This window comes from Montipora foliosa, chromosome 8, assembly GCF_036669935.1.
Source record: "Montipora foliosa isolate CH-2021 chromosome 8, ASM3666993v2, whole genome shotgun sequence".
Classification (NCBI taxonomy): domain Eukaryota; kingdom Metazoa; phylum Cnidaria; class Anthozoa; order Scleractinia; family Acroporidae; genus Montipora; species Montipora foliosa.
In genome coordinates this window covers 34,343,461-34,365,828 of record NC_090876.1, presented here as the reverse complement: position 1 = coordinate 34,365,828, position 22,368 = coordinate 34,343,461, and the positions used below count along the sequence as shown (strand labels likewise).

General features: G+C 37.8%; 2 protein-coding genes across 2 annotated transcripts; one reads left to right on the top strand and one right to left on the bottom strand.

Moving 5' to 3' along the window:
- Positions 1–2,527: 2,527 nt before the first annotated feature.
- On the bottom strand, positions 2,528–15,271 carry LOC137967693 (metaxin-2-like). The gene is made up of 9 exons (XM_068814228.1): positions 15,206–15,271; positions 13,463–13,516; positions 11,467–11,510; positions 11,270–11,342; positions 10,600–10,676; positions 9,977–10,069; positions 9,307–9,468; positions 5,963–6,039; positions 2,528–3,856 (listed from the first exon to the last, which is right to left on the bottom strand). The coding sequence occupies exons 1-9, from the start codon at positions 15,249–15,251 to the stop codon at positions 3,670–3,672; spliced, it is 813 nt and encodes a 270-aa protein (XP_068670329.1). The 5' UTR covers positions 15,252–15,271; the 3' UTR covers positions 2,528–3,669.
- A 305-nt stretch (positions 15,272–15,576) lies between these two features.
- On the top strand, positions 15,577–20,970 carry LOC138013280 (uncharacterized). The gene is made up of 2 exons (XM_068860310.1): positions 15,577–15,897; positions 19,029–20,970. The coding sequence occupies exons 1-2, from the start codon at positions 15,731–15,733 to the stop codon at positions 19,960–19,962; spliced, it is 1,101 nt and encodes a 366-aa protein (XP_068716411.1). The 5' UTR covers positions 15,577–15,730; the 3' UTR covers positions 19,963–20,970.
- The last annotated feature ends 1,398 nt before the right edge of the window (positions 20,971–22,368 follow it).

Sequence of the window (22,368 nt, the reverse complement as noted above, 5' to 3'; positions counted from 1 at the left end):
TCGTTCACCTTATATTTATGTTCTCCTTCTGCCTTGAAGGCAATGGATATTGGCGTAGGCACTTTCGCTAGTGAGCGAAGCATTATAGCAGTTAATCAAAGTTCTCAAGAGCATTTGGTGGTTCTAGGCACAATTCCGAGTTTCTCAGATCAGTCAATTTATCAATGTCAACAGTCTTGATATTTCTGTAAGTATGCTCCTTAACAGAAACTGCAGGCTTGGGCATTTGAAGACCACAGACAACCGAAAAGTGATCTGAAAACAAGCGATCAACACTTGGGGAACCATTAATAACAAACAGACATTTCCGTGAAGTAATCAGATCCAAGGTGTGTCCGAGAATATGAACTGGTTAACTGACATGCTGGTCAAGGCCTAAACACTCGAAAAAATCCTGATGTTTCCTCGCATCAGCATCAAATGGACGTTGACATCTCCCAAGATCACGAGTTTCTCAGTAGACGTAATAACAGACTCCATATAGTCAGAAAACTCGAAAAAGAAAACCTTAGTTGACACTGGATGCTCGGTGCTATAGGGCACGCGGTAGATCACTATAACTCAAAGTCTATACGTGCCCGATATAACGAGCCATTCTGAAAACTCGAATGATTCCCTCTCTCCAGAAGCTACCATTGTGACTTGTAATGAACCTCTGAATAAAAGGCCAGTTCCGCCAGCCTACCGACTAGCCCGAGGATGGTCCATCAGAATTGTTAGTCTTCTCTTGCCTGCTTGGATTGATATTTTCGCTTATTTGTCATTTTCGTTATATTTGTGGGGCCCCTTCCCTTGTCCGTCTTAAAGAATTGCTATTTTGCGTCGCTCTCTTTCTTGGTTTGATATTTTAGTTAGATTTGTGGGCCCCCCTTCCCTTGTCCATCTAGAAGAATTGTCACTTTTGCTTCGCTCGCTTGCGTGAATCGATATTTTCGCAATATTTGTCATCATTTTCTTTATTTTTCTTCTCTCGCTTACTTGATTTGATATTTTCGCTGTATTTGTTATTTTAGTTGCAGATGTATTTGTGGGGGCCCCTTCCCATGTCTGGATCGTACTTTTCGCGGAAAATAATTTGTTTCTAAAAATAAATTTACTTGGGAAAGGGTTCACTCGAGGTATTAGTAGCGATAGAAGCTCCACTTGATGAGCTCCCTGAGTCTCCATAGCGTGCTAGCGCCCTTGACATATCAATTTGACCACGAAAGATAAAGTCATTTTATCAACGTTGGTATAGGTTTGTTTTTAAGCTCTAGAGATGGCATCAGTAAGCGTTCTTTCCCACTCTCCACCCCACATTTGTGGAGAAATTCACGCCATTAAATGAAGATTGGTTTCGATAAGCGTCACTCGCGTCCTCTTCATCTTAAACGCTAACAATTCTCTTTTCGTTGAAAAAATGTGTCAAATGCTTAGACGTAATGGGACACCTCGTGTCTGGTATCAAAAGTTGAACGTGCATATATATAATTACGTAATTACGTATTTCTGGACGAAAGACCCCCCGGACACCCAACCTTTCAACATTACGCTTTACGGGTATCATGTTACAAAATTCCTTTGTGTTTGTTTCCTGAGCTGTATAGTTTATTCCGTTAGTGTTAATTATTTAGTGTTAATTTAGTATCGTAGTCAACCGTACTTAGAACCTTAGAAAATAGCTTGTAAGTTTTTATTTGTTCTTAAAAGTCTCCATTTTTACTTTAGTTACCATCGTAACTAAAGGATTGTTAAGTGTCGTGTTCAAACAATAAGTTTGTCAGTAAGTGTTACTGAATTGTAGAATAAATTATTATCAGAAACCCATAAGGGTTGAAACGTGTAACGCGTGTTCACAGTTTCCGATTAGTCAGTGCTAAGTACCACATTTGGAAACCCCTCGCTCCAGTTAAAATCGCGCGAGAACATTGGTGGTATTGCTTCACGGTGTTTTTGCGAACTGATTGGTTGAATGTTTCTCTCTTTTTGTTCCAAATATGGTACTTAGCAAACTGAATATTCAGAAGCTTGTTTCCCAGCACACAAGGGGCCGTTACACGTTTCAACCCTTATGGGTTTCTGTTATTATGTAAAGATATAAATGTAAGTAACGTGTTGTAAGGGTGTGGTGGCGAACAGTTGGTTGACGGAAAGGAAGGCGACCTAGAGAGAAGACTTGAGAAGAGGAGTGGAAGGGCCTGTAGGCAGAGAACACATTTCCCTTGCTAAAAGTCATTAGCAGATACCGACCAAGGTTCAAGGACAAATTCCATTTGTCCAAGGTGGTGTTCGTGAGATGTTAACGAAGAGTTGGAGGAGTACGTTGGTGGAGACGACAGTGAGAAGCTTTACTCTGAGAAACGGCGAGTCGCGTTGACTGTAGACCTACAGTAGCTGCAAAAGGAAAGAAACAGCGAGAAAGCAAAAGCAACATTGACAGCCGAAAAGGTAACAAGGGAGGAATCTTATAGGAGAACTGGAGTAAGGTTGGTAGACCTCGTGGTTTGGTTTGCTGGGCAAGATTTTCAGAGGAACTCAGTTAAAGAACTCGAAAGGAACAGAACTGTTTAATTTTGTAAATATAAAAAGCAAAGTAATTAGTTTATTTAGTGTTGTCATTTAAATATATATAAATCATTAGGTAAATTTAAGTAAGATTAGTTAATTTAGAGTAAGTAGCTTTAGTAACTGTTATACTTGTGGTTAAATTATATCTTAAATTAAAAATCATGAGCGCTTTCTTAAAATTTATGGTTGTTTGTTGTACGATTGTGGGAAGGGGTTTGGGTGTAGTTTCTTTGTGTTTCGTTAGCGTTTTGTTTCTATTCCTGGCCCATCCGAACCCAAGTCACAGAGTATTTCAAGCAAAAATAAACAAGGAGTAGAGAATGGCCATTGAAGTCACCGAGGATCAAGCACGTGAATGTAATTCCAGGACCCGCGCTTAAAAACAAATGATCCTGGACCGTCGACACAATAGGCCCTATCACGGTTTTGACCGCTATTTTGACGGGCAGGCAAAGCGTAAAGAATTTGCAGTGTTTATATGGGGATCCAATGTCAAATAATTTTCGTTAAACGCTAGTTCTGAAAAATTTATGAACTGACGGTACAGGGCAAAAGATTATACAGAGCAAATTTTGGGCACTAACCTTTTACAGAAGTTGCCCGGCACCGTTTTCAATTTTTCCATATATTTGTCTGTAATTTTTCCCGCGAATTTTCAGTAACAATTACAGACAAATGTATGGAAAAATCGAAAACGCTACCGCGCAGCTTTTAACGAAGGCTAGTCACTAAAAATTGGTCTGTATAATCCTTTAACCTGTACCTTCAGTTCGCGATTCATATTTTTTTTAGAACTAGCGTTTATCGAAAATTATTTGACATCGGATCCCTATATAAAAACTACAAATTCTTTACGCTTTGCCTACCCGTCAAAATGCCGGTCAAAACCGTGATAAGGCCTATTTTGCAAATGTACACACTATTCAAACGACAGAGTTCAACGAGGCGAACAATACATGCTTGTAAAATGTCTTCCTCTTCTCTGAGACTCATGGGCAAAACACAATGCTGTCTTTCAGACCGACGCATCGTCTTCACCGGTATAACAATGTTCAAAAACAAAACCGGACAAATTGGATCCTAATTTACGGTATCTTCATTAGCTCTGGAACCTCACAAATTCTAATTGGTAGCTTCACTAGATGAATCCCTCCACCTGTTATCATTAAAGTAATCCCACAAGATTCTCATTACAAGGTCAACGAGGTTGTTGTGGGCTTTAACAATAGAGCTCAACGAGTTATCTGGCTGATATCTCGTCAGAACAGTATGAAGATGGCCGAAAACCAATGCATCTAGCTCGGTAGGTCTGAAATAAAGAAGACAAAAATTGTTAAGCGTGTGCTGAATGCTTCAAATAGATCTACCAATGTCGGGTTCTAGAGGAAGATTCTGTCTTCGTGAGGGATCCTTTTTGTGGATGTGTCGTAATAATAATTGTATTGAACTTTATTTTAAGTGTCAACTGTATTTATCTGTAGCGCTGTAAAACTAATTGGGGACATTGTACCAGGAAATCAAATCAAATCAAATCAAATCAATTCAGACCAAATCGTAGGTTGGTTTTTGAGTTGAGGCGAAAACCGGAGTACCCGGACAAAAAACCTCTCGATGCAGAGTAGAGAACCAACAAACTCAACCTATATGTGACGCCAAGTCCACGAATCGAACCTGGGTCGCATTGGTGGGAGGCGAGAGCTCTCACCATTGCGCCCTGTCCCCCGTAGTTCCCACCACTAGAGAGCTTAAGGTCGTGTTCTATTGGGATCAACCGTTTCAACCACAACCGATTTCGGTTGAAGCGGTTGATGTTTCCCAATAGAACACTTTTCCAACCGTTTTCGGTTGAAACGCGGTAACTCCTGGGAATACTTATTACCAGACTTCTCAGCGTTGACAAGTTGAGGCCCGAAACCAACATGGCAGGAGCCCGCGGCCGACTTTAAAAGGCCCGCGTAAACGACAGTGGTTGCTGCCAATGCTTTTTCAACCGTTTCAACCTCGTTTGATGCCGGTTGAAAAAGTTGATCAACCAAAGCAACCGAAAACGGTTTTTTCCCAATAGAACACGAAAAAACCCAACCAACTCAACCAACTAAAAACGGTTGATCCCAATAGAACACAACCTAAGACTCTAGGGCGAGAACGTCTGCGAGTACGAGATTTTCTCATAGAACAACAGTGAGCGCGCGCATACCAGCGTCATTTCGGCGGGAAAAACGTGATACCGTCGTCATTTCAGTACGAGGTTTTGCAACAACACGGTAGCAGTTTTAGCATTTTTCGATCAGCAGAAAGGCTCAGTTACCAGCAATAAGAATAACTGACGAACCTACACTGCTAACAAAGAGTAATGCCGTGTTCACACTCAACGTTGATTATGATCAACTTAAGTATAATTCAGGCTATTATAATCCATTTAATTTTTTTCAATTATGGTTCTGTTCACATCTGCGAAAATTCAAATACAATAGGCAGGGTAACCTCGCAGTGTCAAACAAAATGCCGCCGTATCGCGTGGCTGTCACGATTATCATCACCATCATGTGCTTGAGGCGAGAAGAGAACCAAGGACAGCTTCCGAGAATAGAAGAAGACAAATCCAAACCTTCGCTCCATAAAGCGATTAGAAGTTTCGTCTGTTCATACATACCATGCACCACGTGGTCGCCATTCTGTTCAATTACGTACTGTAATTACTTCAAACAACCCCTTTGAGGTTGTTTGAAGTAATTAATCCAGTTATAATCAGGGAATGCAATCAGTTGATGTGAACCCATTTCATATTTAATTCGATTATAATTCGATCATAATCGAGGCCCCATGTGAACACGGCTTAAGATTAATCGTCAGGGTTATAAATCTTCTAAAAAAGTATTTTCGCTAAAAAAGGGCAGTCAAATCTCGTACTCGTTCTTGTCCTAGAATCTAAAGGTCCCTACTATAACCCACAGGGGGAGAAAAGGGTAACTCGTGGCCCACAATTAGGTGCATGGCCAAGAGTACTAAGAGGTAAACCTAGGCCCCGTGAAAGACATCTCAACGAAACGAAGACACACTGACGGACAAGAGTATGTTTATTCTTGGCGGCACTGTTATGTTACGTTAATCTGGTCCACTTGTAGCCGTTTTATGGTTTTTAGAGGATTATCAATCTTCACTGGATCGTTTTCTCGACAACACTGGGTACCCAAATAAATGCTCACGAGGGAGCCGCACCCCAGGAGGAAGGGGGGTGGTGAGGTGGAGTTGTGCGGACGGAGGCTGCATGAATACTTTAACTGGAATGACTACAGGGTCAGGTTGACTTTCAGATGTGGTGCATAAAGGCGCCTCTTCCAATACCTCTTCTGTGGAGGGGAGGAAGTGGGTCTCTTGTCACCACTTTAAAATTCAAGCATGGTATTAAATTTACCTGTCGTTTATAAAGAATTGATTCCTTCCAAGCTTTTCAGACAGAGCTTGACATGTCCGTTTAAATTCTTCCAAGACCTGCAAGAGCATTAACGAAGCATACATATAATGGGCAATGGCAGAAGTGGTCAAAATAATTAGGCTGTTTCCCCGCCTCGCCTTGTTCCAAGCCCCCACTCGTTTTTCATACGCAGTTGTTTTCGTTTTGCCCACTATCTGGGAGCCTGGAACAGGCTAAAATAATTGACCTTTTTGCCGATACGGCGGCCATTTTGATTTCTATTGTTTCGAAAGACATTATGGGATGCTCAGGGGGCAAATTATTATGTATTTGCCCCCTGGGCATCCCATAATAGCTATTTGAAACAAAAGAAATCAAAATGGCCGCCGTATCTGCAAAAAGGTCTATTATGCCCGCGACCAACACAGTTGTTGGCTACTTTCATTATTTTGGAAATTTTGCCAACTACAATTTGTCAGTAAAAAGAGAAAACAGGAGGGTCTTGCGCCATCTACTTTACTACATTCTCCTTCCATTTAATTGACAACGCTTTCAGACTCCAATACTTAAAAAAGCAACCGTAATGAAATTTAAGGGGCTCGGTGTTATGAGTTAGGGACACATGTAGACAAGCGTGATTTCTAAAAGTTTATTCCCAAGTCAAAGCACTTTTACTTAAAGGGACAGTGTCACGTTATTTCAGTCAAACTTCAAAACACTAAAATACGTTTTTGCATCAATTAAGACCTCGCATCCATGGATGGAGAGGATGGACATGGATTAAAACTTGAAAAAACTGGCCAGAGGGGTCAAACGGCGCATGATACTTGATGATAGCTGAAGCTCGCGCTTCCGTTTGACCACCAACTATCATACACTATCATCGACTATCGTCAACTATCATTCATTTTGAGCTTGTTCAAATTCTTCATGATAGTCGATGATAGTTTTCCTCGTTTGACCACGCGTATGATAGTTCATGATAGTTTTTGGTCAGCTGTTTTCCCCGAAAATCGGCGGGCTCGTTTAAAATGGCCGCCAAAAGTTCCTCGCGAGGCTCAGCTGCAGCTTCAGAAATTCGTGTTTACATCCAAGATGATAATCACGATAAAGAAAATATTGAAGACCAAGATAACATAGAGAAGATATCTTCTGAAAAAAGCGTCAACTCGCAAGAATTAGAAGAGACACCGCAAAAAAAAGAAGCGTAACACTAAACGTTCATCGGTCACACTTTTCCCATTTTTGTTCACATTTTTGCGCGGAAAGAGCCTGGAACTAGCTGCTCGCGTGACTTTGCTTGCGCGACTGCCGGTGAACTATCATCAATTTTTTCATCAATTAGTATCACCCAACTAGTGGACTAATGCAAATCCCGCATTTTGATTGGCTACGCTACTAGATAACTATTAGTAATAGTCCTCGAGAATTGAAAACGTGACGCTTTCTTTCGTTTTATTCAGGCCAAATAAATATTTTCAACTTGCATTCGCTAACTTTATTATTGCCTTTTCTGTCCGACTAGTTGGGTAATACTAAGACAATTATACCTTCGCCCACAAGGGCCACGGGTCAATAGCCCATTCGGCATCGCCGTGAGGGGATACGAATTTTATATTTGAGTGCTGATAGTATCTCCAAGTGAGAGATGCTACAGTGTATCAGCACGAGACGATTAACTTCGTATCCCCAAGAGGCCATGTAATGTTCTGTTTATTGTATAGATATTGATGAAAATGTCCAGATTAAAAACTTGTTTTTGTCATTTTCGAAATGGTCAAAAAGTGGTCACCAACTGCTAAAACGTGGATATGAAATTGTTCCCATCAAGTAGATCAGTTTGTCAATCAGTCGCAGTGTTATGGCTGAAAATAGAACAGCAACAGCTCTTAAAAATTCTAATGAGAACCCTGTCATGGTTGGGATGGTAAATGCTCAGAGATACTATTGTACCTACAACAAGCTAATCAACAATCCCAAGGAAAATACAGTTATGATAATGATAACTCTTTCTGCACTATAGTCATGCTCCGTTGTCGAAAAAAATTAATTCAATGAGGATGTGACCAAGTAAATGCAGAAACCCATAAGGGTTGAAACGTGTTACGGCCCCTTGTGTACTGGGAAACAAGCTTCTGAATATTCAATTTGCTAAGTATCAAATTTGGAACAACAAGAGCAATCCAAATATGGTACTTAGCACTGAAACATTCAACCAATCAGTTCGCACTGAATATTCGGAAGCTGTGAACGCGTGTTACACGTTTCAATCCTTATGGGTTTCTGGTAAATGATCATGGGTCCTTTAGTTTCCTCTTCTTACAGGCAAACTTATAATAGCAGCCAGTGATATGGCACATTTTGACAAACCTGTACTGTGCCAGCTGGTTGGAAGTTATAATCAGCCCTTAACATTATTTTACACCAAAAAAAAAAGTTTTCATGCAAAAATTATGTTAGTGTACGATACCACTCCTCTATTGTGTTCTGATTGGTTAACTTGAAGGTGACTAGCAAAGGTACATTACCAATCAGAATGTGAAGAGAACCAAAATGGTGTCATGCGGTCATTATCATTGATTTGTAAGAGTACTGGTAACAATTTAACTTTAACTTTATTCATTTATATTGCGCAAGTATCGACTTAAAGTTTCAAATGCGCATTACAACAAATATCCCTAAATAGTGACAATATAAAATATTATTATATGGCTTGTGTTTTTTAGCCGATATAACACGTGCTCTGATTGGGTAATTGTGACTGAATTGTAAGGCATTATTCTCCCGTAATGCCCACGGGCCGATTACGGGCTTGCAAAAACAAAGCAAAAGGTAATTAAAAAGCCATATAATAAACTACTTACTAACCTCACTTGCTCAGGACCGTACTGGGGAATATTAGCCCTCGGTCGTTTTTGTACGGACCTCGCTGTGCTCGGTCTGTACTGCCACAACCTCGGGCCAATCTTCCCCAGTATGGCCCTCGCGCTCGGTTAGTAAGAAGTTATAAATATACTAATACTAATAATGTAAGATGACTATATACTACTAATTGGAAGTACCGTAACTAAATTGAGCTAATAATTTAAATAAAATATGCTAACTACTAATAAGATTAAAAAAACTATTCTTATATAAAGTTACATATAATACAATAAATAATTTTTGTGTATTACAGGTAATTTTTGTGTATTACACTCAGGTAGCTTTCCAGCCTGTGAGGTATAAACCAACACCTACAGTAAGTCTTAGTGAAAGTATATAGCTGTATAATTTAAAAAAACATATATATTATTTACTTAATTGTGATCCAAGGGATAATTTTCAATCACAATGATGTGTACCTCTCTCTCAGTCTTATGGTGCCATCCTTGAGCCTTCAGGTACCCACAGACCTGCCACTGTTTCTTATAGCCAAGAATGAAGTTCAGCGGTGCTGCAAACTGACTGCCATAATGTTGCCTTGTTCTCACTGCCCAGTCTTTTTTCCACCATAACATGTACAACTAAACACACACTCAAAAATATTATCCAAATTTTCTGAAAGTGCACATTTGAAAAAAATAACAAATTAAGGCATAGTCCTTATGCATGTTTCATCTAAGTTGTTGTTAACCCATTTACACCTGGCAGTGAGACTTGACAGATTTTACTCTGTCTAATGCCAGAGGATTTTACAGTCTTGTCCACTGGGGGTGAACTAGGGTACCCAGGGAGTCAATTGAGTGGACCAGTAGATGTTGTTAAATGTGAGTGCTTCATTATAATGCAAATACAACTGCACAAAGAATCTTAACCCCAGGTTTGAATTGGGTACAACATTGAGTTAGCCAATTTGGTCTATTGTAAATCTTTCATAAAAGTAACAATCAAGTTGCTTCTATTTCAACTATTTCTGAAATTTATTCCTAAAATGCAAGTATGATGAATTCTAAAAACAATGACAGTGACAATGACAATAATGATGCTGCCAATGTATGATAAGACAATTTACTGAACATACGTGATTAATACCTCAGCTGGGAAGAGAGAGTTTTCAACCAAGGAAATATATGCTTTCATTTCTGCTCTATCCCTTAGTTCAAAGTCCTTGCTGGTGGAGAAGCCCTAGAAGAACCATTCAGAATTATATACCTGTAGTCACATACAGTGTACATGTATACGCGAATCTTTGCCGACGTCATTGTTTTCATTTTGTCTCATTAACAAATGAATTTCCTGATAGAACCTTGGCATCATGCTATTCACAAATTGACTTCAAAAGGCAAAAAAAACATGTTAATTTACTTAGCTAAATTTCCAATTTTCAGCCTTTTAGCTTTGATAACGAGCAAGTTATTAGCCATCAAAAACTGATTAATTCTTGGGTAGCAAAAGCATAATGAGCCCACACATTCTTCATAAAATCTTGAATTTTCAAACCACCATAACTCAGAGATCATCTGATAAATTGCACTCAAAGGTTCAGACAGAGGTCATCATGCAATGGACTGTCAATATTCAGTAATAATTTTTTGGAAGATAGATTGGAAAAATGGTGGGATTATGCTAATGAGGCAAAAAGTGTAAACAAAGATTCCCCTATTAAGGTCTACAATAGTCTGAAATAAAACAAGGAAGATCCATAAAGTACTTGCCTTACTCTCAATATATGCCGATATTCCAGAGAAGTCACAGATTATTTCATTGTCAGCTCTTAAGAATGGAACATTACCTGAAAAAAAATTATGGAATAGTTTAATAAGTTATTGCAATATTTTATATATCACTTTATTTACAAGTGGATTAGTTTTTAATTCAACAGGGACCCTTGGAATAATATACACTTTAATGCTTTGATTGTAGTGGAAGAGCATTCAAGCTATCAAGCTAGTTGTTAAGTTCATGAGCATTCCACCTAAAATGATTTCAAAGATAATCGCAGTCTGAAGTTTCTGGAGCTTCCTCAGGATTTTTTTCTTTTATCTACCCGGTAAGCCCTGTCCTACCTCTCCTCAAATAGAAAACTTAGTTTAATCCCAACTGAATTCAATGATGCTAGACATAAATTCTTCACATTTTTAACACAAATTGAAGAAAATCAGGTTCAAGGGTACAAAAATTGAAGGTCAACATGGATAGACTAACATTCAGGTAAATACAAAGGCAGGTATTTCAGCATCTTGTTAGACTACCATGCCTTTTGAAGTCTTTCCCAGATTCCATGTAGTTTTCATTGTATTAAAAACAAGCTGTCAACTTTTCTTTGCATTCTACTTGTAGCATTCTCTGTTTATTAAAATGACTTGGAATTATCACTTGTCTTACCTGATGGAGACATGAATTCTGCATTTCTTCTGCATCTAACTTCATGAGCTAAGCCACAAAATCGTAAATAAGCCTGTTAGTTTAATAGAAACAAGGCTTTTAGTGACTGCTGTTTTCAGTTATAGAAATGATGACTGAGTTGAATGATTCTATTGGTATGCTTTTATCAAAATCTGAAAAGGTTTGTGTACTCGAACCTCTGTACTCCTGCAAAGGGCAGCATCCGTCAATACAATAGTATCTAGTAAACAAAAAAAAAGGAAACAATAGAAAAGTGTGCAGTCAGGGACTTAGCAATGAAAGCTGATTAAGTGGAACACCAGTAATGCAGTAATTCTCAGCTTGCACCAAACATTGGATTGCTGGGGTGATTTATGTCATCCAAGACGGCAGACAACTGTCTGCAAAGGATCTGCAACATCTTCTGGCCCAACAAAATTTCCAACAATGACCTGTACCAGAAGACTGGGTGGACAAGTATGGATCTTGAAATCAAGAAACCCCGGCTTAGATGGCTGGGACATGTCTTACGAATGTTGTCAGAGAGGATACCCAAGGTTGCCCTTAGAAAAAGAAAAGAAAAAGAAAAAGGGGAAGACCAAAAACCACCTGGAGGAAGACAGTGGAAACTGAACTTAGTGAGATGGGTTTGTCATTGAGAGAGGCACAGGCAATTGTGAAAGACAAGACCCGGTGGAAAAGAGACATTGTCGCGGCCCTATGCCCCATTGGGGGCAATAAGGACTAATATATAAGATGACAGAACATTTTGAATGGAGAGCTATTCTTAAAAAATGTTGGTTCAAATGTTCTTGAACTTCTTTAAACCCTCACTTCTTGTATTTCTTCTTTTTCTAAACCAGGCTATTTAAAGCCCGCTACAAGCTACTTGATTTGCTTAGTTGGGTAGCGGAGATGGTGCAGTCGTGAGAGCACTCGCCTTCCACCAAAGTGGCCCTGGATCAATTCCCGGATTCGACGCCATCTGCGGTTTGAGTTTGTTGATTGTCTAAGTCTGCTCTGAGAGCTTTTTTCTCCGGATACTCCGGTCTTCCCCTCTCCTCAAAAACCAACATTTGATTTGTTCTAATTTCTGGTGATTGGCTAAATAACCTTGAGGCTTAAATAAAGTGATAATAATAATAATAATAATAATAATAATTATAATAATAATAATAATAATATTATTATTATTATTATTATTATTATTATTATTAAACAAACTGATGAATAAATTAACCACAGTAAGAAAAATCACTTAATTCATTAATTAATTAATTTTAATATAGAGGAAAAAATTTTAGTGCATTGATTGGCTGAGAGCACATCAATTAATCCCAAACAGAGTGCAGAAAAGTGAAATGGTGCAATAAAGGTGAAATTTTTGCATTCATTTGATAGCCAATCAAATACAGGCCATGGATCGATGGTGCAACTCATGCCACAGTTTTTCCATGATTGCGTGATACGAGTGCGTTGCTTCTGCTAATAACTATTTCTCATTTTTTCATAAATGTTATTGACAAGTAATCACATGATTTTTCTCGTGCAACATGCAATAAATAAGCATGAACTTTTTTTCCAAGACTACCAATTGCACTTGCTGCGCTTTTCAAAAAATTTACCTGTGCTTATTTTTTGCAAATTGCAGTTGAAATCACGCGATTAATTACTTATACTGATAAAACCAAATTTTTGCGTTTCACCACCTCCTGGTCAGCCATCACTTGGTGCGGTTCTGGCAGATACATGTAAGCCCTCAGGGAGTTTGATTGAGGAGAACATGATGTCATTTACTCACTACCTTAAAAATGCAGTGTGTGAATGTGGCTCACCGGTATTATTAGTGACAGTGCAGAACACAACTTTGACAATCTGAAAGCCAAATACTCTTGTACTGCATACTAATTATTAAGCTGCATTCACACACTTCATTTTTAAGCTATTGTAGTAAGTTGATGGCGTCACTTTCTCCTCAATCCAGATTGCTGGAACCTTATCAGTCGGAACTGCACCAAGTAATGGCAGACTGTTAAATGAAAAGAGTGACGTTAAAATAAACAGCCTTCCTCTTGAAATTACTACAAAAAATTTCACTTGTTCAGCATTCAACAAAGTACTTTCGAAATGTAAAGAAAAACGAGAACTTTTTTTTTCATCTTAGTAGCACTTTAAAGGACTTGCACAAAGTACCTTTGTAAGGCTCATAGAGTTCCACATTCTCTGGCCACACTCCTTGTTCCACACCTACAGTGGCATTAGAAATAAAAACTTGATCTTTCTCTACAAATAATGGATGGCTTTAAATCAATAAGACCTTTCATATCAAACTAAAATCATTATACCCATCAAAACTATTCCTATTTAACTATTTTAATACTATTCCAGAGAGGAGTGCTTTGAAAAGAGAAGGGTTTATTTGTCATGCAAACCTTAGCTGAAACGGCATAGATTTAAAACTCGACTCGACTCTTTTATGGTAAGAGCATGCCCACAGAGGGACATTACTAAACAACAAAACAACGAAACAGCGAAACGAAGCACCAAAACACCATGTATGACACCACCATACATTGAATACTAACCAACAAAGGTTGGATTTGAGATTAAACATCATTTTAGGCCTAAAAAAGTATTGCTCCTAATCTCAGTTTTAATATGAATCCTAATCTTAATCTCAATGACAAGGAGCAATAACGTCAAATCCAACCTTTGTCTGTTCGTATTCAATGTATGGTGGGGTCATACATGGTGTTTTAGTGTTCCATTTTACTGTTTTGGTGTTTCGCTGTTTCGTGGTTTAGTAATGCCCCCAACAGAGTGATAACTAGTTATCCCTGACAAAATGCAACTCTTTCATATCAAACTAAAATCAGGGCATGACCAAAAAGGATGTCCCATTGCCCGGGGCTAGTGGAATGACGTTTCGGGATGGCGCCAAATCTTATCGCAGGTTGCCAGACAGGCAAGCATCTTGATTGAACACGAGTATGGCATTGTTGGTTGCTTTTTTCTGATGCGTCACTTCTGACATAAGTGTGTAGCACGCAGTTCAACAGAGAAAGTGATAGAACATGTATTTGAAGTGCAGGTTGTAGACAAAAGACTGAAGAGGTCGGGGGGTTGAATCCACTTGAAGTCACCTGAATTTTTCAGGTGTCTACGAGAGACAACATTATTGCTTACAGTCAATTGTCCAGATAAATGTGAGGATCACTTCTATCTTTCGACCATCTTGGGTGTTTGTGACATATTATGCTAGCCTAATCCTCTGGCACAAAGAGCTTTTGTATACAATAACAACAGTGCGACCTTAACATGTTACAGTTATTGAAAATTGCAGTGCCCAGGAAATGTAAAGGTGGAAACAACATTGATTCTGAATATTTTTTTAAAGAAAACCTTTCTTTAAAAAAAACTATCAATTAAAAGATTATTTATTCCTCAGCGGAGAGGAGGTTTCCTTGAAAATACTATGATAAATGTCTTCTAGTGGGATACAAGGAACACTTTTTCCTCTTTCTGTTGTGATTTTAATAAATTAAAAGAAAGCTTTAAAAAAACTGAATTTCGTGATCAGTTATAGTTAAATTAGGCTATGCTCCTAGTCTAAAAGCCTAAGGGTTTTACTTATAATCAAGCTAGAGCTTAATTAAGCCATAAAACGTGTTGATCGCTGGTACTTGTACACGTACATTTTTGTAACGAGTCCCTTTTTAGGCTCATCAATGTCACGTGTTTAAATAAAGTTTTTCAGTTTCAGTTTCACTTGTAAACTTGTAAGCTTTAGTTTAATTAAGCTTATAGGTTTTTCCAATGCAAATAAAACGCGTGCAAGGATGCAAGGATTTCTTGTTGCATGCAAATAGTGATCAACACAATTGCCGGCAAGTTTCGCATTATACGCATTTGAAACGGGTTTTACGAGGAACTTACTCATGGCCGCTATGGCAGCTTCAGTCACTGGTCCCCTGGACGCCATGTTAAAAGACCACAAACTATTGGGTGGCCTGTGCATTAAGTGCTGAAGAAAGGGGACGGGACCAAGAGGCAAACCTTTGGGAGGGTCCCTCACGAACAGTTATTTTGATCCATACAAGTCCTTCGAATTTTTTCTGTTCACTGGCATGGGACACCTGTATTTTTCCGTTAAAATAAGTTTATAGAACGGTTCAAAGTAAGATTAAAAAACGAGGAACCCGTGATGGTCTCCTGAAAAAACTGAGGAAATGTAAAAGGCTATATGTTAATGACGTCAGCAAAAATTGAAAGCGCGGAGATTGGGCAATGGCATTTAGTTCAAAGTTCACTCCCACTTTGTTCTGTGTTTTGTCGGGTAGGTTTCATCTTGTTATCGTGCCCCGTCAAAATACACGAACGGGAACACTCTGGATCGGAGCAACAGAAAGGTAGCACGTTTCACGTGTTTGTCGACATTTCTCTTCGCTTGCGCAGAGGCCTATGACTTCCACCAAAAACGAAGATGATAAATGTGAAGACGACCTCAACGAGGAGGAAAGCGAATCGAATATGTTGGATACAAGGCCTGTAAGATGCTTTCCGACTGTCAAACGTTCTTCCCGTCAAAACAAATGCAACTGGAGATGGAGATGGAAGTATTTCACAAGGTTGGTTCTCGTGATTTCGTGTTTTAAACTCACAAATGCATATTTTAATACTAGTACTCAAATCCATACTACATGAAAAACGTAGAGAATTCACAGTTCGAGGAGGAAATGATCGTATGCGAGCGGTGAGGTTTTCTGGCAAAATGAGTTTGCTTTAGCGCAAATATCGGGTAGCAAAATAGCTGGCTAACGATTGCATACAATCGACTCTGCAGGATTGAACTGCTTGCGGTTTTTGTAGGGGATATTGCAATATTTTGGCTCCATAAGACTTAACCTATAAGCTTATATTTTGCTTACATGTATTTTGTGATTATAATGCAAATGCGCGGCCGAGAAGTAATTTACTATGAACTCCTCGCTTGAAAAACATCTGCCGGGAAGTTCATGCAGGTTCGATAATTTTGCAGAAATCAGCAAGGGAAGTGTAAGGGTTTCTCGACATTTCCCACTCGTTTATTCATTCTTGTGAATAATTTCAATTAAAGTTATTTTTGGTAAACGGTTCGCTTCATTTCCTTCTGTAGATCTGAAAATAACCGCTTTGCCAGTAATCTTGCCGGCACCGTTCGCGTCGAAATTCCCTATATGGAAGTTTCATGAGCATCATAGCTTGTGAATTACATCCGGCGAAACCCACTTTCCTCCTTAAGAAACGTGAAAAAGTAATATTTTCGAAGTTTTGATGTTCAGTTTTCGTGTGGATATATCATTCAACCGTTTTCGGCGCAAAAGCAAAGTTAGGTATACATATTTCATTGCTTGCATTTACCACAAAATCCGAACGCTTTCCATTCCTACCGGTACATAATTGATTGATTGAGGCATGTTTTAAAATTTTCGTTTGCGATAAAAAAAACTTCGTGATTTCGTGATTCACCAGAGTGACCTTTGCGTCAGTGAAAATACTGATTGAGCGCCTCGTGAACCGATAGTGACATCAAAAGGCACCGCTTGTCAAATCTGCCTCAAAAGTGTACGAATTTTCCAGATCGGTCGGCTTTTTTCTGTATTAGTACTCGATATCCTTCATCCAAACTGCTTGATCTTTATAAAATTCAAAATCACGTCGCGAAAACTCCCTTGTTTATATAAATAATATTATTATTTCAGGAATAACGTCCTTTGTTGACCACGAGAAAGCAATACAATTTGTATTCTTAGTATCACATGACAATTCAAGTTCTATTGCTTGTTGACCTTCAATGTTAAAACGATTATTAAAGTTTTTAGCAGTCTACGGAAGCAACTTAAGTAAATTGGAAGAGTTTTATTTTTACTGTTCCTGTTACCAGGAATAGATAAGATTAATTAACAAATCCTCATTATCACCCGTGTGACACAAGGCTGTGATGAAGGCTTGTCACTGTTCCCTGTCCTGGGCCTGTTCTTTGATGTGGCTCCAAGAGCAGCTGATGTCTTTCAGTTCTGCGTTGATGGTTCTTCGCCAGGTTATTCTAGGTCTTTACCCTTTTGGATTCCAATGCAGGGCTACTCTGGGGATACAGTTTCTGGGCATGCATTTTATGTGACCTGGCCAGCTAAATTAGCTCTTCTTTATCTCAAGGATGATACTTTGACTCTTTGTCTTCTTTTAGAGGTCCACATTTGAGATTAAGGGCGCGTTCGATTGACCGTATTCCGGAATAGGAATACATGGAATATAAGTTAGAAATCCTTCGTTTTTACGGAGATTCATATTGAAATTGTCAAGCACTTGCTAAAATGCTATTTTAAACATATTTTTATTATCCTTGCTGCTTCGAAACGTGCCAATGATATCGTTTTAATCATCACTCCACGTATTCTTATTCCGGAATAGGGTCAATCGAACGCGCCCTTAATTTGGCCAGAATATTATTTGACACATTTTCCTGAGACAACCATTGCGAGAAGCGTCGACTTTTTGCATGTCCCTTTTTGTCAAAAGGGAATAGATAAAGGCTATCTATAAATAACTTGTCCTACACTGTATTGTGCCATCTATCTTTAAATAGCATAGCAAAAATGAAAGTTGTTGGGAAATTCTTAATCCCATTTACCATTGCATATTACCAAGGAATTTTCCAAAATATACAAAAAAAATCAACCATGTGCAATATTATTATGCTCACACTTTGTAAATATTTTGTTTCCAAAGTGTGAAACTACGTGAAGGTCATCGAAAAGGCCGTTGAGATTTGAATATACAGTGTATTGTGCAATGGAAAGGAAAACACCTCTCGGAATGAAGAGAGTACAGCCCTCAAATTTTGTTATAAATTATATACTTAAAATTTACAAGATGTACAACCGATCATCCTACAGTGCTGGTTGAAATTTTTGGACAGCTGACAGAAAATCACTGAAAGTGCTATTTTTTTCAACCTATCAAACTACATGTACTGTGCTGGTCATAATTATTTTGGGCAGCTGACGGAACATTATTAAAAGTACTATTATTAACAGCACTGGCAATATTATCATTCACATTATACTCTTCCACCTACCCCAAGAAAAGGTTGAGAGCTACTTAACTCCTGGCAACTGCAAAATACAACAAGATACTTACATTTACATTGCATTGGGAAGTCAAAGAGGGTGGGAAGTGATGTTTTTTATTGTTAAGCAAATGTCTGAAGAATTTGGATTTTTAAATTTAGTGATATCAGTAAGATGAGTGCCACAGTACGTATTTCTAAAGACAATAGAAAAGTACGTGTACATGTAGTATTTTAGTAAGGGTCATAGAAGAAATTTTGTCCAAAAAAAGGTCCTGAAGTTTACTTATATACAATGTATATATGATATAGAACTGAAGAAGCTATTTGACCGAAACGTTTTATTAATTTTTTTAACTCTTCTTTTTTTTTAACGTCAGATGTTGTCTGGCCTCGCTTCCATATTAACTTTCTACATTTTTTTTATTCTGTTTATGCTGTGAGGTTTGGCCTGGGAATCTTACTGATCCTCTTGACACTGTAACACCTTTGTTGGCCTGAGAGATCTACTAACTGTTGTATGATATATAAGTGATGTATACATGTATTTTTTGTCAATGTGATTGACTTTTTTGTGGGTGTTTTGTACAATTTACATTTTATAATAGTGTCATAGAGCTTACGTTGTTGTCTCTTGTCCTTGATTATCAGGGCCCTTCAGCCAATTTTAGAGCAAGGGGAAAGTGCAAAAGATGATACATGCAAGACGGATGACAGCAGTGCTAAAATAAGTACTGATGATATTGAGAAAAAGGAGTTATCATTATCTGCAACAAGTGAAGGAAAACATTTGGAGCAAAAAAATGAACAGGTCGAAAATTATAACAGGGGAGTGGACTTTTGTGAGGAACCTGTGGAGTCTATAAGAGACAAAGATGACTACAGTGCATGTATTAAACTTATAGAGAAATTCCAAGAGGCTGTGTTAGAAAATGCGGTGAGAGTCATTCAAGCTGCTTTTAAACGCTTTAGAGAAAGACGGCGTTTTTTGAAGCTGCGCAAAGCAGCAACTGTAATTCAAAGAAGTGTTAGACAGTGGCTTATGCGTAAACATTCTTTGGAAGGGCTAGAACATCATTTGGCTCTGAAGGGAAACTGCCAAATGACTGATACTTTGCAAAACAAGGAGCCCTCGTGTTCACAAGGCAAGAACAGTGACTTAACCACAAGCAATACAGGATGCGACAGAATGAACAATCAAAATGAATTGAAAGATAAAAATTGCGAAAATGAGGATGCATTTGATCATGAAGTCCTGACAGATGACAGAGATGGCATTTTGCTGGAAGAATCAGATGGAACCGATCAATTAGAAAACTCAATTTCTTTGGATGGTCTTGATGTGTTATCTTTGTGTGGAAGTACTGACAATATCAATGATGCAGGCATATCAGTGGATCCTTGTGGTGAAGAGACCTATTGCATTTCTGATCCAGACGCTCTATCATTAGCTGACAGTGGCATTGACACATGCTCCGATAGAAGTGTGGAGGCCACTATCACAGATGAAAGCAGATTTTTATCATGTGAAAAATCAACTCATGAACATGTATCTACTATTGAGCAAGGTGGTGCTGAACAATAACTGTATCATTGTTGGAAAAATACTTTCTGTTAAAAGACTTTTTTAATCTTTTGCTTACATGTTATGTAAGCATTTACATTGTATAGAATTGAATTATTTCATCTTGATATTTTATATTGCTAAGATGATTTAGTGATAAAAAAATTGAATTTACTTCTACGGTACAGTGCCATAAATTGTTTAGAAAATATTGTTGTTATAAAAATGAAGAGGATAGGTGTTGGAGAAAGAAATAACATTGCCCTTTTTCAGTAACCTTATATAGTTATGAATTTTGTCAGTAATTGAACACTGTTATGAAGTTCAGGAATTCACAAATGCCCAAACAATTCCATAGTCTAGGTGGTAGTATTTTTAATGCCAATTTTTTGTTTTGTTTTTCCCTCGCAAAAAATGCCTCTTAAATGCAATATATACCTGGTTGGTTCCTTCGATCAACTTGTTAATGATGAATTATGATGTTGAATAATGCGCTATAATTTTATTTTTGCTGCCAACAACTTGGTTTGTATTACTAAGCGTGAAGTTTTCAAGTGTTTTCTGTGTGTGAAGATTTTTAGCTGAATTTTTGTTACAACACATTAGTGTGTGAGCAGCTTATTAGGAATTATTATCATTAGTTGCAATATACTTTCATGCTGACTGAAGGAAGAACTTGAGGTTTTTTTTTTTTTTTTTTTTTTTTTTTTTTTTTTTTTTTTTTGAGATACAACCCAGTGCGTCCGAGTCCCTTGAAATACATGTACAACCGGAACCTTTAGGTTTTCATGGTTCCTAATCCAGTTTAATGCTGATCTTTATTTGTACGAACAAATTTACAAATTATTCATGGTTGCCAGGCCATAGAAATGAAATTTATTACCAAAAGAGAAGAATATTCATCTTTCTTTTATGAAACTTGTTTGAAGAATGTTTCTTAAAAATTCAGTTTGCAGGTTTCTGGGAGCCTAGTTGTTTATTTATGACTGAATGAGAGTCACATTGTTATAATAAAAAGACAAATCTTAATCAGTTGTTTATTCGTATTCAGTCAATAACTCCTGTCAATCATTCTTGGAGCCCTTGGATTGCTTTTTACGTTTGTTAGGTGTGGTGACATCTGGCGTAATTTAGGTTGGAATCCTTTCCACTCGCGATAGTTGACACAGTAACCTAACATATTAAAAGTATTTCATAAAGTAGACAGATGATTTTTTTTTCTAAGAGTACGGCAAGCTAAAGGTAAGGAGATTTTCTAATTTCTATGTTATTTCAAGATCTTGCTTGGTTCTTGTGTATTCTACTATGAACATTATTACCAAGAAGGAGTCATCTCCTACCCTCCTGGGGAGATGAAAGACTGTCCCAGTTGTAAAATTATGCATGGTCGGTTATGTAAATGAGGACAAAATAAATCGTGAAAGGGAAGTGGCAATCAGGCCCAGAACGCCCTTATGATGTGTGACTTTGACTAAGTATGTGATCATGGTAAAGTCAATGACATTCGACAACAACAACAATTAAATCCATTCCACCCAGAACAGGAATCAAAAACGTGAAAAGAATATTAGGAAAGAAACCTCAAACAACCAAATACAAAAAAGAGAAATCAAATACAAAAGCACAATATTATTCTATTTGGTTTTATACACAAACCAAAGCAAAGGAATGAAGTGGCCGATCTCCAGGCAGTATTCCAAACAAATCAAAAGGTGAGATTTGTTTGGAATACTGACTGGAGATCGGCCACTTCATTTCTTTGCTTTGCTTTTGTATACACAAACCAAAGCAAAGAAATGAAGTGGCCGATCTCCAGTCAGTATTCCAAACAAATCTCACCTTTTTAACCTGACATTCCTCAAAAACCTTAATTGAAAATATAAATTCTGGTAGTATTAAAAATAATCATAATAAAAATAAAAAATAAATAAAAATTAAAAAAAAAGAAAAAAGAAAAATTAAAAATAAAAAATAAAAATAAAAAATCCTGGTAGTATTGCTATGCAGATCGCTGAGGCCCCATTAGGGGAGGAGGGGATCGAAGTATCCCGTATCCTGTCAATTCTTGCCCAAAATATCCTGTATCCCGTTAATTCCTGTGGTTTGTATGTCTATAATGCCAATTTGGTTTTTTAAACATCCCGCGTCTCGTTAATTTTTCTCTCAAATATCCTGTATCACTATAATTTTTTACCTACATATCCCATTTCCTGATACCCCCTAATAGGGCCTCGTTGTTTCCATTCGCAAATTTACCGGTGGTAGCAGTAACAATAAGGGAGAACCTCTTTCTGTTTTTACAACAAATAACTTCTAGTTAATTTACAAATTTATCTTTCTGGTAATCTCTCCCCATTTTCCGAAGTTTACCCGTAGTTGTAGTTCATTGTTACTAGGCAATTTTCGTTAACTGTTTGTTCATCCTAT